The sequence below is a fragment of the Macaca thibetana genome, chromosome 15, assembly GCF_024542745.1.
Source record: "Macaca thibetana thibetana isolate TM-01 chromosome 15, ASM2454274v1, whole genome shotgun sequence".
NCBI classification, from domain to species: domain Eukaryota; kingdom Metazoa; phylum Chordata; class Mammalia; order Primates; family Cercopithecidae; genus Macaca; species Macaca thibetana.
This window is the reverse complement of record NC_065592.1, coordinates 39658652-39677054: the sequence shown is the minus strand read 5'-3', so window position 1 is coordinate 39677054 and position 18403 is coordinate 39658652. Positions and strand designations below refer to the sequence as shown.

Genomic DNA, 18403 nt, shown 5'->3' with positions numbered 1-18403 from the left:
TCTCTGTTTTGGTACCAGTACCATGCTGTTTTGGTTACTGTAGCCTTATAGTATAGTTTGAAGTCAGGTAGCATGATGCCTCCAGATTTGTTCTTTTGGCTTAGAATTGTCTTGGCAGTGTGGGCTCTTTTCTGGTTCCATATGAACTTTAAAGTAGTTTTTTCCAATTCTGTGAAGAAAATCATTGGTAACTTGCTGGGGATGGCATTGAATCTATAAATTACCTTGGACAGTATGGCCATTTTCACGATATTAATTCTTCCTATCCATGAGCATGGACGGTTCTTCCAGTTGTTTGTGTCCTCTTTTAGTTCATTGAGCAGTGGTTTGTAGTTCTTGAAGAGGTCCTTCACGTCCCTTGTAAGTTGGATTCCTAGGTATTTTATTCTATTTGGAGCAACTGTGAATGGGAGTTCATTCATGATTTGACTCTCTGTTTGTCTGTTATTGGTGTATAGGAATGCTTGTGATTTTTGCCCATGGATTTTGTATCCTGAGACTTTACTGAAGTTGTTTATCAGCTTAAGGAGATTTGGGGCTGAGATGATGGGGTTTTCTAAATATACAATCATGTCATCTGCAAACACAGACAATTTGACTTCCTCTTTTCCTAATTGAATACCCTTTCTTTCTTTCTCCTGCCTGATTGCCCTGGCCAGAAGTATATTGAATAGGAGTGGTGAGAGAGGGCATCCCTGTCTTGTGCCAGTTTTCAAAAGGAATGCTTCCAGTTTTTGCCCATTCAGTATGATATTGGCTGTGGGATTGTTATAAATAGCTCTTATTATTTTGAGATACATTGCATCAATACCTAGTTTATTAAGAGGTTTTAGCATGAAGGGGTGTTGAATTTTATTGAAGGCCTTTTGTACATCTACTGAGATAATCACGTGATTTTTCTCATTGGTTCTGTTTATATGATGGATTACGTTTATTGATTTGCATATGTTGAACCAGCCTTGCATCCCAGGGATGAAGCCAACTTGATCGTGGTGGACAAGCTTTTTGATATGCTACTGGATTCGGTTTGCCAGTATTTTATTGAGGATTTTTGCATCCATGTTCATCAGGGATATTGGTCTAAAATTCTCTGTTTTTGTTGTGTCTCTGCCAGGCTTTGGTATCAGGATGATGCTGGCCTCATAAAATGAGTTAGGGAGGATTCCCTCTTTTTCTGTTGATTGTAATAGTTTCAGAAGGAATGGTACCAGCTCCTCTTTGTACCTCTGGTAGAATTCAGCTGTGAATCCATCAGGTCCTGGACTTTTTTTGGTTGGTAGGCTATTAATTATTGCCTCAATTTCAGAACCTGTTACTGATCTATTCAGGGATTCAATTTCTTCCTGGTTTAGTCTTGGGAGAGTGTATGTGTCCAGGAAATTATCCATTTCTTCTAGATTTTCTAGTTTATTTGTGTAGAGGTGTTTATAGTATTCTCTGATGGTAGTTTGTATTTCTGTGGGATCGGTGGTAATATCCCCTTTATCATTTTTTATTGCATCTATTTGATTCTTCTCTCTTTTCTTCTGTATTAGTCTTGCTAGCGGTCTGTCAATTTTGTTGATCTCTTCAAAAAACCAGCTCCTGGATTCATTTATTTTTTGAAGGGTTTTTTGTGTCTCTATCTCCTTCAGTACTGCTCTGATCTTAGTTATTTCTTGTCTTCTGCTAGCTTTTGAACATGTTTGCTCTTGCTTCTCCAGTTCTTTTAATTGTGATGTTAGGGTGTCAATTTTACATCTTTCCTGCTTTCTCTTGTGGGCATTTAGTGCTATAAATTCCCTCTACACACTGCTTTAAACGTGTGCCAGAGACTCTAGTAAATGTTGTGTCTTTGTTCTCATTGGTTTCAAAGAACATCTTTGTTTCTGCCTTCTTTTCATTATGTACCCAGTAGTCATTCAGGAGCAGGTTGTTCAGTTTCCGTGTAGTTGAGCGGTTTGGAGTGAGTTTCTTAATCCTGAGTTCTAATTTGATTGCACTGTGGTCTGAGAGACAGTTTGACATAATTTCTGTTCTTTTAGATTTGCTGAGGAGTGTTTTACTTCCAACTATGTGGTCAGTTTTGGAATAAGTGTGATGTAGTGCTGAGGGGGTGGAGAGTTCTATAGATGTCTTTTAGGTCTGCTTGGTGCAGAGCTGAGTTCAATTCCTGGATTTCTTTGTTAACTTTCAGTCTCGTTGATCTAATATTGACAGTGGGGTGTTGAAGTCTCCCATTATTATTGTGTGGGAGTCTAAGTCTCTTTGTAGGTCCCTAAGGACTTGCTTCATGAACCTGGGTGCTCCTGTATTGGGTGCATATATATTTAGGATAGTTAGCTCTTCTTGTTGAATTGATCCCTTTACCATTATGTAATGGCCTTATCTCTTTTGATCTATATTTGTTTAAAATCTGTTTTATCAGAAGCTAGGTTTGCAACCCCTGCTTTTTTGTCGTTGTTGTTTTCCATTTGCTTGGCAGATCTTCCTCCATCCCTTTATTTTGAGCTTGTGTGTGTCTCTGCATGTGAGATGGGTCTCCTGAATACAGCACACTGATGAGTTTTGACTCTTCATCCAGTTTGCCAGTCTGTGTCTTTTAATTGGAGCATTTAGCCCATTTACATTTAAGGTTAATATTGTTATGTGTGAACTTGATCCTGTCATGATGATGTTAGCTGGTTATTTTGCTCATTAGTTGATGCAGTTTCTTCCTAGCATTGATGATCTTTACATTTTGGCATGTTTTTGCAATGGCTGGTACCGATTGTTCCTTTCCATGTTTAGTGCTTCCTTTGGGATCTCTTGTAGGGCAGGCCTGATGGTGACAAAATCTCTAAACATTTGCTTGTCTGTAAAGGATTTTATTTCTCCTTCACTTGTGAAACTTAGTTGGGCTGGATATGAAATTCTGGGTTGAAAATTATTTTCTCTCAGAATGTTGAATATTGGCCCCCACTCTCTTCTGGCTTGTAGAGTTTCTGCTGAGAGATCTGCTGTTAGTCTGATGGGCTTCCCTTTGTGGGTAACCCGACCTTTCTCTCTGGCTGCCCTTAACAGTTTTTTCTTCATTTCAACTTTGGTGAATCTGACTTATGTGTCTTGGAGTTGTACTTCTCGAGGAGTATCTTTGTGGCGTTCTCTGTATTTCCTGAATTTGAATGTTGGCCTGCCTTGCTAGATTGGGGAAGTTCTCCTGGATAATATCCTGAAGAGTGTTTTCCGACTTGGTTCCATTCTCCCCATCACTTTTAGGTACACCAATCAGATGTAGATTTGGTCTTTTCACATAGTCCCATATTTCTTGAAGGCTTTGTTCGTTTCTTTCTACTCTTTTTTCTCTAAACTTCTCTTCTCACGTCATTTCATTCATTTGATCTTCGATCACTGATACCCTTTCTTCCACTTGATTGAATCAGCTACTGAAGCTTGTGAATGTGTCACGTAGTTCTCATGCCATGGTTTTCAGCTCCGTCAGGTCATTTAAGGTCTTCTCTATGCTGTTTATTCTAGCTAGCCATTCATCTAATCTTTTTTCAAAGTTTTTAGCTTCTTTGCAATGGGTTCAAACATCCTCCTTTAGCTCAGAGAGGTTTGTTATTACCGATCGTCTGAAGCCTACTTCTGTCAGCTCGTCAAAGTCAATCTCCATCCAGCTTTGTTCCATTGCTAGTGAGGAGCTGCATTCCTTTGGAGGAGAAGAGGTGCTCTGATTTTTAGAATTTTCAGCTTTTCTGCTCTGGTTTCTCCCTATCTTTGTGGTTTTATGTACCCTTGGTCTTTGATGATGGTGACATACAGATGGGGTTTTGGTGTGGATGTCCTTTCTGTTTGTTAATTTTCCTTCTAACAGTCAGGACCCTCAGCTGCAGAGCTGTTGGAGTTTGCTGGAGGTCCACTCCAGACCCTGTTTGCCTGGGTATCACCAGTGGAGGCTGCAGAACAGCAAATATTGCAGAACAGCAAATGTTGCTCCGTGATCCTTCCTCTGGAAGCTTCGTCTCAGAGGGGCACCCAGCTGTATGAGGTGTCAGTCAGTTCCCACTGGGAGGTGTTTCCCAGGTAGGCTATCGGGGATCAGGGACCCACTTGAGGAGGCACTCTGTCCGTTCTCAGATCTCAAACTCCGTGCTGGGAGAACCACTACTCTCTTCAAAGCTGTCAGACAGGGATGTTTAAGTCTGCAGAAGTTTCTGCTGCCTTTTGTTCAGCTATGCCCTGCCCCCAGAGGTGGAGTATACAGAGGCAGGCAGGCCTCCTTGAGCTGCGGTGGGCTCCACCTAGTTCAAGCTTCCTGGCTGCTGTGTTTACCTACTCAAGCCTCAGCAATGGTGGACGCCCCTCCCCCAGCCTCGCTGTTGCCTGCAGTTCAATCTCAGACTGCTGTGCTAGCAATGAGCAAGGCTCCCTGGGTGTGGGACCCTCCAAGCCAGGTGCAGGATATAATCTCCTGGTCAGCCATTTGCTAAGACCATGGGAAAAGCACAGTATTAGGGTGGAAGTGTCCCAATTTTCCAGGTACCGTCTGTTACGGCTTCCCTTGGCTAGGAAGGGGAATTCCCCGACCCCTTGTGCTTCCCGGGTGAGATGATGCCCCACCCTGCTTAGGCTCACACTCTGTGGCCTGTACCCACTGTCCAACAAGCCCCAGTGAGATGAACCCGTTACCTCAGTTGGAAATGCAGAAATCACCCGTCTTCTGTGTTGCTGAGGCTGGGAGCTGTAGGCTGGAGCTGTTCCTATTCGGCCATTTTGGAACCAGGGCCTTTTTTTTTTTTTTTTTTTTTTTTTTTTTGGAGACAGACTCTCCCTCTGTCTCTCAGGCTGGAGTGCAGTGGCGCGATCTCAGCTCACTGCAACCTCCACCTCCTGGGTGTAAGCGATTCTCTTGCCTCAGCCTCCCAGGTAGCTGAGATTACAGGCATCCACCACCATGCCTGGCTAATTGTTGTATTTTTAGTAGAGATTGGGTTTTGCCGTGTTGGCTGGGCTGGTCTCGAACTCCTAACTTCAGGTAATCTGCCCACCTCGGCCTCCCAAAGTGCTGGGATTACAGGCATGAGCCACCACACCTGACCCTATTACATGATTTTCTTTTCTTCTTTTTTTTTTTGTTGAGATGGAGTCTCGCTTCATTGCCCAGGCTGGAGTGCAGTGGCACAATCTCAGCTCACTACAACTTCTGCCTCCTGGGTTCAAGTGATTCTCCTGCCTCAGCCTCCTAAGTAGCTGGGATTACAGGCGCACGCCACCACGCCTGGCTAATTTTTGTATTTTTAGTAGAGATGGAGTTTCACCATGTTGGCCAGGCTGGTCTCAAACTCCTGACCTTGTGAGCTGCCTACCTGAGCCTCCCAAAGTGCTAGGATTAGAGGTATGAGCTACCACATCTGGCCTATTACATGATTTTCTTTCCTTTTTTTTTTTTTTTTTTTTGAGACAAGAGTCTCACTCTGTCACCCAGGCTGGAGTGCAGTGGCACAATCTCAGCTTACTGCAACCTCCACCTCCCGGGTTCAAGCAATTCTTCTGCCTCAGCCTACTGAGTCACTGAGATTACAGACATGTGCCACCACACCTGGCTAATTTTTGTATTGTTTTTAGTAGACATGGGATTTCACCATGTTGGTCAGTCTGGTCTCAAACTCCTGACCTCGTGATCCACCCACCTCAGCCTCCCAAAGTGCTGGGATTACAGGCGTGAGCCACTGCACCCAGCCTATTACATGATTTTCAAACCACATTTTGTTTACTTAAAATTGTCACCATTTTCTCATGTGATATATAATCTTTTTAATAATCATGAATGCTTAAAATTCCAGAGTTCTAAGAACTTTATGCTTAATAGTTTATTCAATCCTTACAATAATCTTATAAAGTAGTTACTATTATTCTCATTTTACAGATAAGGAAATTGAAGCTCATGTAGTTTAAGTAGATAGCCTAAGGTAACAACAGTTGGGGGAGCTTGCGGGGAGATTTAGTATCCAAAGTATGCTCTTAACCCAAATATTAGGTTAAATAAGTAACTTCCTATTGCTGGTCACTTTTTCATTATTATAGGTAAAGTTTCAGTAATTATCTTTGTGCATTTAACTTTTTTCCTTTAGGATAATTTCCTTAGAATAATTCCCCCTAAGTGAGATTATAAAATCAAACCAACCAATCATGTATTAATATGATTAGGCTGCCAAATCATATATATACTGCCAAACTGATTTCTAAAAGATTCCGGTTAATCTATACATTCCCCAGCTGTGTAGTCTTAACTTCTCTCAGTTTAGCCAGTATTAACTTTTTTTGCTAATTAAATTATTTTAACTCTTTAAAAACATTTGCATGTTAATTATGTTTTCCAAGTCAGAAAATTAGCCATACCTATTAACTCAAGTCCCTATCAACTCATTGAACAAATATTTATCAAGATTGTTACTGTATGTAAAAGTAACATAAAGAAAAGTATGTAAAATATGGTCCATGTCCTTGTGATACTAGGAATGCATCTTTTATAATTTGTAGTACTTTTAATGCTTTACCAAGTTGCCAGTTTTTTACATAAGTAGCATATTAAGTATCTTTCCAGTTCTATTAGCTGCTATGTGTATTGCTTTGGATTGCCTACATAAGCAATCATGCATGCTATCTGTGAATAATAACATTTTTATTTTTTCATTTCCAATCTTTATGCCTTTCATTTCTTTGATGTGCCATATTGAATTAGAACCTTCAATACAATATTGAATAGAATTGGTGATAATTGGCATCCTTGATTCATTCTGGTTTGTCAGATGGCAAGCTTTCAACATTTTACCATTGAGTAAGACGTTGCTATGGGTTTCCTTATATTCCCACTTGCCAAGAGTTTTTTAAAATCATAGTTGGGTTTTTGTCAAATACTATTTATGCATTTATCAACAGGATTTTTTTTCCTTTTTTCTGTTAATAGGGCAAATTACATTGATTGATTTTTTTTTTTTTTTTTAGATGTTAAACAACCCTTGCATTTCTGGAGTAAGCCCTGCATATATTATGCACTTTTATATACTGATGGATTTTACCTGCTAATATTTTAAGATTTTTGCATCTATGTTTATGAGAGAGATTGGCCTATAATTTTCCTTTCTTGTATTATAGTCGCAAGGTTTTGGTAGCAAGGTAAGGCTAACCTTGTCAAAAAAAAAAAAGTTAGAAAATAGTCCCTTATTTTTATTCTCTTGGAGAATAAAATTGGTATTACTTCTTCCTTAAATGTTTGGAAGAACTTCCTCTTGAAGTTATCTGGTGTTGGCGTTTTCTTTGTGTAAAAGTTTTAAATAACCAATTCAATTCCATTAATTATTCAAATTTTCTAATTATTTTTCTTTCAGCTTTGGTAAGTTGCACTTTTTGAGGAATTTATTCATTTTATTCAAAATGTCAAATATATTTGCATAAATTTTGTCACACACATATTCCCTTATCTTTTTTATGTCTGTAGGATCTGTAGTGAGTTCCTCTTGTTTATTTCATATATTGGTAATGTGTGCTTTCTCTTTTTTTTTTTTTTTTAATTTTCTTCATTCCTTACCTGGAGCACTAAAAAAAACAAACAAACAAAAAAACAAAAAAACTTGATATTCATCTCTTCAAAGGACTTACTTCTTTGTGGATTTTATATATTTTGAGATTTGGGGTTTTTTGTTGTTGTCGTTGTTGTTGTTTGTTTGTTTGTTTCTCAAGACAGTATCTCACTCTGCCACACAGGCTGGAGTGCAGTGGCATGATCATGGCTCATTGTAGCCTCAACCTTCCCAGGCTCGGGTGATCCTCCCACCTCAGCCCTCTGAGTAGCTGGGACTATACAGGTGCACACCACCACGACTGGCTAAATTTTTTTTTTTTTCTTTTTTTTTTGAGACGCAGTCTCATTTTGTCTCGCAGGCTGGAGTGCAGTGGCGTGATCTCGGCTCACTGCAAGCTCCGCCTCCCAGGTTCACACCATTCTCCTGCCTCAGCCCCCCCACTAGCTGGGACTACAGGCGCCCGCCACCACACCTGGCTAATTATTTTGTATTTTTAGTAGAGATGGGGTTTCACTGTGTTAGGTTGGTCTTGATTTCCTGACCTCGTGATCCGCCCGCCTCGGCCTCCCAAAGTGCTGGGATTACAGGTGTGAGCCACCACGCCCACCCTGCCTGGCTAAATTTTTTGTATTTTTAGTAAGAAAGGGTTTCACCATGTTGCCCACGACTGGTCTTGAACTCCTGAGCTCGAGCAATCTACCTGCCTCAGCCTCCCAAAGTGCTAGGATTACAGGCATGAGCCACCGCACCTGGCCTGTATTTTGAGTTTGTTTACTATTTCATTAGTCTTGCTCCTGTCTTTTCTATTTTCTAACTTCTAATTTCTATTTTGGTTTATTCTCTGACACATGGATTATTTAGAAGTGTACTGTTTAATTTTTAGTCAGTTAAGTGTTTTCTCATTTTTTTAATTGATTTTATTAGTTTTTTTTTATTGCTGCTATAACAAATTACCACAGGTTTAGTGGCTTAGAACAACACAGATTTATTATCTTACCATTCTAGATGTCAGAAATTCAAAATGGGTCTTACTGGGTTAAAAATCAAGATGTCACCAGGGCTGCTTTTCTTTTGGTGGATCTAGGAGAGAATCCATTTTTTTACTTTTTCAGTTTCTCAAGGCTGCCCACATTCGTTGGCTGATGACCCCATTCCTCCATCTTCAAAGCCCCATTGGCTGGTTGAGCCTTTCTCTGTATCACTTATCTGTATAACTCTTACACTCACCCTCCTGACTCCCTCTTTCCCTTATAAGGACCCTTGTGATTACATCAGGCCCACCCAGATAATCCAGGATAATCTTCCTATCTCAAGATCAGCTGATTAGCAATCTTAATTCCATCTGCAACCTTAATTCTTCCTTCTCATGTAACATAACATATTCACAGGTACCAGGCACTAGGATATGGACATCTTTGTGATGGAGTGCATTATTTTTTTGGAACTTTATGGCTCAGCATATGATCGATTTTGGTAAATGTTCTGTGTACATGTGAAAAGAGCACCAACTCTGTCCTTGTTAGATGCAGTGTTTTTTTTATATATATATATTTATATATATATATAAAAATATATATATTTATATATATATATATAAAAATATATATATATATCAGGGCTCTTTTTTTAGGCCTGTTGTTTAGGTCTTATATATCTTTACTGCTCTTTTTTCTGTTCTATCAGCTGTTTTAAAAGATAGGTTAAAATCCCACTATGACTGTGGATTTGACTATCTTCCTTTTTAATTTTGTCAATTTTTCCCTTGTATATTTGGAAGCTTTGTTATTAGATGCATACAAATTTAGCATTGTGATATCTTCCTTTTTGATTCCTTTAACACTATGAAGTATCCCCTCTTTATGTCTACCAATGCTTCATCTCTTATCTTTCATGACATTGAAATTTTTAAAGAATATAAGCCAAGTATTTTACAGAATTTGACTCAATTTGTGTTAGTCTTACGTTCCCTCATAATTAGATTCAGGTTTCACATTTTTGGTTGGAATATTACATAAGTAATATGAATCCTTCTCAGGGTATTACCTCTGGAGATACATGATGCCCCTTAACATAGTGCTAATTGGCCAGGCGCGTTGGCTCATGCCTGTAATCCCAGCACTTTGGGAGGCTGAGGTGGGCAGATCACCTGAGGTCAGGAGTTTGAGACCAGCCTGGTCAACATGACAAAACCCCGTCTCTACTAAAAATATAAAAATTTGCTGGGCGTGGTGGCAGGCACCTGTAATCCCAGCTACTCGAGAGGCTGAAGCAGGAGAATCACTTGGACCTGGGAGGTGGAGGTTGCAGTGAGCTGAGATCTCACCATTGCACTCCAGCCTGAGAGACAAGAGCAAAACTACATCTCAAAAAAAAAAAAAAAAAAATAGCATTAATTACAAGCGCTTGGATCAAATGTCATTTGCTTTCTCCACTGTATATTTAATATTTTCCCTTTTTGTAAATAAGCAATTTGGAAAAATGATTGCTTATATTAATTTTGAGTTAGCATAAATAACCACATGTCCAAAAATACTCCAGGTGTACTTGATTTTTGTTTATGCTTATAGGGAAGAACAGCTTTGCATTGGTCCTGCAACAATGGATACCTTGATGCCATTAAATTACTGCTAGACTTTGCCGCGTTCCCTAATCAGATGGAAAACAATGAAGAGAGGTAAGTTGTTGTTGACTTCTTTTTTTTTTTTTTTGAGATGGAGTCTCGCCCCGTCACTCAGGCTGGGGTACAGTGGTGCAATCTTGGCTGACTGCAACTTCCGCCTCCTGGGTTCAAGCAATTCTCCTGCTTCAGCCTCCTGAGTAGCTGGGATTACAGGCATGCACCATCACACCCAGCCAATTTTTTTGTATTTTTAGTAGAGATGGGGTTTCACCATGTTAGCCAGGCTGGTCTCGAACTCCTCACCTCGTGATCCACCCACCTCGGCCTCCTAAAGTGCTGGGATTATAGGCGTGAGCCACCTCGCCCAGCCAAGTTGCTGACTTTTTTTTAAAAAGTGCTCTTTGTTTATCATACATCCTTTCTACCAGATTTTTTAAATCTCAAGGTTAGATGTTGTTCAGAAATAATAGCTGTACTCATAAGAAAACATTACACTAAGAAATACTGAGCCAGAATAGAAGAGCAAAACTTCCATGTGACATTGATTTAGAATCATGAGATTTTATAGCTTTTCAGAATTTTATCTATTGCCTAGGGCAAGCACCCATTTTGCAGATGAGAAAATTTTAGTCCTGCTTCTGACTTCTGGCTAACATAAGGTCAGTGAAATCCTGATTGACTGGGCCCAGGAGTTCATTTAGGCCAGCAGAATGTGTTACGTATTCCAGAGGTTTCTCTTGATGAAGAGGATATTATCAGTCAGTGGACAAAGAGATGCCACCATGTAGCATGAAAACATAAGGAGAAGTTAAGATGAAAGTTCAGGGTTTAATCTAAATGCAGATTGCATGAATAATATAAGGTGTGGAGACTTATGTTAGGGTTATTGCCCAAGAATCCAGGCCCAATAAAAAGGACCAAACAGGCCAGGCGCGGTGGCTCACGCCTATAATCCCAACACTTTGGGAGGCCGAGGTGAGCAGATCACCTGAGGTCAGGAGTTTGAGACCAGCCTGGTCAACATGGTGAAACCCCGTCTCTACTAAAAATACAAAAAAATTAGCCGGGCATGGTGGTACATGCCTGTAATCCCAGCTACTCGGGAGGCTGAAGCAGGAGAATTGCTTGAACCCAGGAGGTGGAGGTTGCAGTGAGCAGAGATCATGCCACTGCACTCCAGCCTTGGCAACAGAGTGAGACTCAGTCTCAAAAAAAAAAAAAAAAAAAAAAAAAAAAAAAGGAGCAAACAGAATGTGAAGTCTAAGGAAGAGCGATTCTTGGTGGTCTTAGATCTAGGAAGATTCTCATAATTTGTAGGTAACAACTGAGTTTGTGATCACCCTTCCATACCTGAGGTCCTGTTACAGGAAAGGGGTCCCGATCCAGACCCCACTAGAGAGTTCTTGGTCTCGCACAAGAAAGAATTCAGGGCAAGTCTGCAGTGCAAAGTGAAAGCAAGTTTATTAAGAAAGTAAAGGAATAAAAGAATGGCTACTCCAGAGACAGAGCAGCCCCGGGGACTGCTGGTTGCCTGTTTTTTTATGGTTATTTTTTGATGATATGCTAAACAAGGAATGGATTATTCATGCCTCCCCTTTTCAGACCTTATAGGGTAACTTCCCGACTTTGCCATGGCATTTGTAAAATGTCAGGGCGCTGGTGGGAGTGTAGCAGTGAGGACGACCAGAGGTCACTCTGGTCACCATCTTGGTTTTGGTGAGTTTTGGCCGGCTCCTTTACTGCAACCTGTTTCATCAGCAATGTCTTTATGACCTGTATTTTGTGCTGACCTCCTATCTCATCCTGTGACTTAGAATGCCTTAACCTTCTGGGAATGCAGCGCAACAGGTTTCAGCCTCATTTTACCAGATCCTCTTTAAGATGGAGTTCACACGCCTCTGACAATCCCTCTGACCTAGGTCTTTGTGTTAGTTTCCATGTTTCATGGATGCTCTAACTAAAATGGCTCTTGCTATAATACCATTCTCATCTTCTTAGCCACCACCCATTCTTTCTTTCTATTAGTTGGTGGGAAACTTTGTTGAGAAGGGACTTCTCTAGGTCCGTCTCAGAGGAAACATGTTCCTGTTTGCTAGAACCAACCCCTTTACCACTTCTTTCAGAAACTTCTCTCATTAGAGGGACAGCTGAAGATGTCTCCCTTTGAAACTCTAAAAAAAGAAAGTTTAAGAATCCTCAGACTTAGTGATGACTTGTTTTGTTTCTATAAAAATTTATTCTGTGTAATAGCATTTACCACCTGACTGCTATATTTTTAAGGAAACAATGAAATTTTTTTAATTCAATTTCCGTTTATATGCTAAACCTTGAATATGAGACCTAAGTAACTGCGTGAATTAAGGTGTTTACTGTCTCCCAGAATAAGCATATGTTAATTACAGACCAAAAGACCAAAGGAAAAATCCTCAAAACTGTACTTGCCAAACCATAGATAAAAAGAGACAGTGGCAATAACCCAATCTCTGTTAATGTTTCATCAGCAATGTACCTTGATGTACAAATGTCAGAACTTGGCACTGCCTTTTACATTTATTGACATTCCAGTTTAGGCATTCTACTCATCCCATCAGACCATTCCCTGCCACATGGCAGGTCCAATTGTATCTTGTCTGTTGTCTATATCCACATTGTTTCTTGGTTGGTTACCATCAGTGTAGGGCTAATTTTTACTTCTCATACATTGACACTAGTCAGTTGATGAACACCGTATAGACATAATTTTTGCCAGCTTCTGCTGACTTTCAGTCAATAACTATCTGACACACTCACCCCAACACTGATGGGAATATTCACAGCACTTGAATTTTTCTAAATTGAATTTGGGATAAAGAAAGACTCAGTAGTAATAATCACAATGTGTTTTATGATCACACTTGTTTTAAATGCTAGGTATAGACTTCAATCTTAAAATGATGCTAGATATTTGGATTGTGTCTCTGAATAAAATATTGAGAATACTGATTTGAATAAACCAATTACAAAAATGCATTTTTTGAGAAAATTGGGTAAATTTGATTATGAAGTGGTCCTTAGATTTTACTAAGGAATTCCTGTTAATTTTGTTAGCATAATAATGACATTGTGCCTATGCCCGCATTATTTACTGATGAATACTTAAACACATAGAGATGAAGATGTTACAGGAAAGTGGTCCCAATCCCAACCCAAAGAGAGGGTTCTTGGATCTCTCGCAAGAAACAATTCAGGGCAAGTCCGCAGTACAAAGCAAAAGCAAGTTTATTAAGAAAGTAAAGTGGTGAAAGTACAGCTACTCCATAGACAGAGTAGGGCATTCCCGAAAGTAAGAGGAGGAACGAGTCCACTCTAGGTATAATGTTTGTTTATATACAGGATAAAAAAAAAGATTATGGGGAGATGTGCTATGCTACAAGGGTTTGTGATAAAGAATTCATTTTCTTAATTACTACATTTTGCAAGAATCAATATTATTATCTTTAAAGCAAAATTAGGAATGCCTTTGTTTTCCAGATATCAGGATATTAGGACTCTCTCAAGTCTGGGTCTGTTTAGTAAACATTATCAGTCTGTTCCCTTAACTGTAAACATCTAGGAATACCTTTCTGGGAATGCAACCCAGCAAGCCCCAGCCTCATTTTCCTAGCCCTCACTCAAGGTAGAGTCCTCTGGTTCCAACACCTCTGACAAAATGATGGAAGTTCCAAGATTAGCTGTAAAATACTCGAGCAAAGGCCAGGCATGGTGGCTCATGCCTATAATCCCAGCACTTTGGGAGGCCAAGACGGGCAGATCACAAGGTCGGGAGATCGAGACCATCCTGGCTGACACGGACACCCCGTCTCTACTAAAAATACAAAAAATTAGCCAGGCATGGTGGTGGGTGCCTGTAGTCCCAGCTACTTGGGAGGCTGAGGCAGGAGAATGGCGTGAACCTGGGAGGCAGAGCTTGCAGTGAACCAAGACTGAGCCACTACACTCCAGCCTGGGTGACAGAATGAGACTCTGTCTCAAGAAAAAAAAAAATACTCTAGCAAAAATAAAAAGGAAGGGGCTAGATGAAGCAAATGTAGCAAAAAATTGTTAAATTTAGGTATTGAGTGTGTAAAGGTTTATTGTGTTATTCTCTCTACATTTTTTATGCTTAAAATTTTTCATAATAAAAATACAATTTTTTACAGTAAAAATATTTAAGATATAATTTTCAATCCAGAAGCAGCCTAAGAAGTCTAGTTCTTTTCTTCCTTTCCCCTTTTACAGATAAGGAAACAAAAGACCAGAGAAGTGAAGAGAATGCCCAGGGTCACACAGGTCCCCTGACTCCCAGATTAGCATTCTTTAGGATATATTAAGCTACATGTTATTTTCTTTCATAATATTTGTAGGTAAAGAAATAATTTGGGCCCTACATTTTATAAACTAAATTTTGTTAATCCTGCTTATATATTATGTGGAGGATACTACCTATTAATAATTATAGAAAAAATGATCAAACTTACCAAATACATATGTTGTTTGCACACTGATTTAAGAAACAGTTTTATTCGATAGGAAACATACTAAATAATTGATATACGTGTTGTGGAAAGATTACTGAACTGGGAGACTTGTTATCTTAGTTCTAGTCTGCATTCTATAGAAACAATTTACATAACCTTTGGTAAGTTGCTTAACCTCTCTGAATCTGTTCATCCATTTATAAAATGAAGGTATTGAACTAAATGACCTTTAAAATTCAGTTTAGCTCTATTACTGCATGGTTTAATGACTCTATGGTAATTTTTTCCATTAGAGAAAGCACAATCAAGAAAGGCATTTTATAACTTGTAGCAAGAATTTTTTTAATTCTCCTGAATTTAAAAAATGCTATCCACTTATAAATAATGTTTTAAAGTTTATATAGATGCCTCTTTACTTACAGCCTTCTGGTCCCTGAACAGTAAGTGGCAAATGAAGCTGTCCTAAAATGGAAGTTCCTTAATTTCAGTGTTTGGGGTTTCCTCCCAAACTCAATTTCCTTACTAAAGTGATCAAAATACTCCTAAAATGAAAAACCTCTTCCTTTTATGTCTTAACTGTGACTGTTATGTAAGTTTTGAAGAGAAATCATTTTTTTTCTGTAATCGGATGATTTTCTATGTCTAGTCATGCATCCATATAATCATCCTTTTTTCTGCCTCATAAATCATCTGATGTTTTCTCCCAAGACCTTTGATGGCATTGGGCTGGTCAAAGTCATCCTGAGAGGAATCAGCATCAGTGATGGTCATGGGATGGTCATAGATACTGGTTTGGGTCCTATGGAGATAATATTTTTGATAAGCTGCTATGGTATTGCAAACCATACAGCAGTGAATGTCCTGTAATAACAACAATCAGAGCTGACATTTATTAACTGCTTCCTTTGGGCCAGGAACATTGCTATCCTCTTTATACTTATTTTTCCATTTTCTCCTTATGCCAGGTCTGCAGCATATTACATTGTTTATCAGATGAGGAAAACTGAGGCTTAGAAATGTAAAGTAAGTTGTTTAAAAAGTGATAGTCATCATTACCATTGTTGGATGGTAGAATTAGGGGAATTTTTTTACTTCAATTTTCTTTTTTTGCAGTGTTTGAGTTCATAAAATCTCTATCATTTTGACAAAGTAATTTTTCTCTAAAAAAGGAAATCATATCTCCCAGATATGAACAGTGGTTAATTCTCAAGGTGGGAATATGGATGATAGCTATTTTCCTCTGTGTATTTACCCAATTTTTTATGTTTCCAAAATTTAAAAAGAATTTTTTTTTTTAAAGAATGGGCTCGATGCAGTGGCTCACGCCTGTAATTCCAACACTTTGGTAGGCCAAGGCAGAAGAATTGCTTGAGCTCAGGAGTTCAAGACCAGCCTGGAGAACATGGCGAAATCCCATCTCTACAAAAAATACAAAAATTGGCCGGGTGCAGTGGCTCACGTCTGTAATCCCAGCACTTTGGGAGGCCGAGGTGGGTGGATCACCTGAGGTCAGGAGTTAGAGACCAGCCTGACCAATATGATGAAACCCTGTCTCTACTAAAAATACAAAAAAATTAGCCGGGTGTGGTGGCATGCACCTGTAATCCCAGCTACTCGGGAGGCTGAGACAGGAGAATTGCTTGAACCTGGGAAGCAGAGGTTGCAGTGAGCTGAGATTGCGCCATGGCACTCCAGCCTGGGCAACAAGAGCAAAACTCCATCTCAAAAAAACAAAAAAACAAAAATTAGCCAGATTTGGTGGTACATGCCCGTAGTCCCAGTTACTTGGGGGGGTGAGGCAGGAGGACTACTTGAGCCCAGAAGGGGTTGAGGCTGCAGTAAGCTGTGTTCACACCACTGCACTCCAGCTTGGGCAACAGAGTGAGACCCTGTCTCAAAAAAAAAAAAAAGAAAAAAAATGTGCCAAAAATAACACATCTAGAAAGCTGCCATTTGAGATTTAAATATACAACAATATGACAATAATATTCATCCCTTATAGTCAAAACAGTGATGTATATACACTGTAGGAAATTTAAAAGGACGTTCACTGAAGACTCAATGTTCCTCCTACCCCTGCCTCTGAGACAGCTAGTTTTCCTACCCCAGAGGCATCACTGTTAGCAGTTTCTTGGAAAACTTCTGGAAATACATTTTTATAGATAAACATACAGGGATTTTTTTTTTAATATACAAATGGAACATGCCATAATAACTCCTGTTTCTTGCTTTTTTCTTTGTCTTCATTTAACAATACATCCTGGAGATTGTTCTTTATTTATTCATATACAGCAGTAATGACTACATATACAGATGTCTTCATTCTATGGATGGCCTGTGCATTGTTTAAGCAGTCCTCTGTTGATAGACATTGAGGTTGTTTCTATTCTTTTGCTATGACTAACTGTACTTCCATGAGCAGCTTTGTACATAAAGCATTTCACATGAGAGCAGATCTGTAAGATAAATTCCTAAGAGTGAAATGGCTATGTCAAATGGCATATATATGTGAATAATTTTGATAAATATTGCCAAATTATCCTCCCTAAAAGTTAAAGTAGTATATGAGAGAGCCTGACTCTCTCTATCCTTGCCAGTGCAGTGTGTTACTAAGTTTTCTGATTTTTGCAAATCTGATCATCATTGAAAGGTACTTTCTCATGTTAGTCTAATTCATATTTCTCTTAAGTGAGTGAGGTTGAACGTATTTTTTATATGTTAAGAGCTATTAGTATTTATTCTTCTGGGAACTGTTATCTTTGTCTTTGGTGGTTTTTTTACCCTGTAAAATTTTGTTATTTTTATGTGGTTAGATTTGTCAGTCTTCTCTATGGTTTCTGAAATTTTTTATTTTTTTTTTTGGTGGCAGCATCTCACTCTGTTGCCCAAGTTAGAGTGCAGTGGCGTGATCTCTGCTCACTACTGCCTCTACCTCCTGGGTTCAAGCAACTCTCCTGCCTTAGCCTTCTGAGTAGCTGGGACTACAGGTATGTGCCACCATGCCTGGCTAATTTTAGTAGAAACGGGGTTTCACCATGTTGGCTAGGCTGTCTCGAACTCCTAACCTCAAGTGATCACCCGTGTCAGCCTCCCAAAGTGCTGAGATTACAGGCATGAGCCACTGCACCCAGGCCTTTTGTATCTTTTTTTTAGAAACGACTTCCAGCATCATTTTGTTTTTAATCTTCCTGGTTTCTTCTGGTACTTTCATGGTTCCTTTTTAAAATATTTAGGTATTTGCTCTGTCCAGAATTTATTTTGGTATAAAATGTGGTATAAGAATCTCTTTTTTTTCCCCAGATGGCTACCTGGTTGTTCCATCACTATTTATTTAGTAATCCATCTTTTCTGCAGAAATGTAAAGGGCCATTCTTATCATATACCGAATTTCTCCATTTGGAGCTCTGTTTTTTTACTTCATAAGCATTAACTGTCAGTAATCATGGACTCAAATTCACAAATCTCACAATTAATATTTTCACTACCTTTTTAGATAGGGGCAGGGAATTATTTGGCACATGGGAAAGAAGGGAAGTGATCATGTGTTTCCAATAGGCCCCTATTTGTTTGCCAGGGAATAAAACTCAGGAACTGCCATGGTTAGCAGCACAAAGCACCTGACCCACAGTAGTCAACCTTGTTTTGTGCCCCTTGGAGAAAAAAAGAACAGCCATGTTATAGAGAAGGTGGCTTTGCCTGGGGAATATTCCACATCTTAGAATGAAGTTTCCTTCTGCTGCATG

At 39.3% G+C, this 18403-nt stretch overlaps 1 protein-coding gene across 12 annotated transcripts in view; it reads left to right on the top strand.

The window, feature by feature from the left end:
• The window catches only part of INVS (inversin), a 321952-nt gene that overhangs the window by 236763 nt on the left and 66786 nt on the right, over positions 1-18403 (top strand). For all 12 annotated transcript variants that reach the window (XM_050761486.1, XM_050761485.1, XM_050761483.1 and 9 more), the window contains one exon: positions 10112-10218. In XM_050761486.1, the coding sequence (XP_050617443.1) occupies positions 10112-10218 (107 nt within the window). The remainder of the gene's footprint in view (positions 1-10111; positions 10219-18403) is intronic.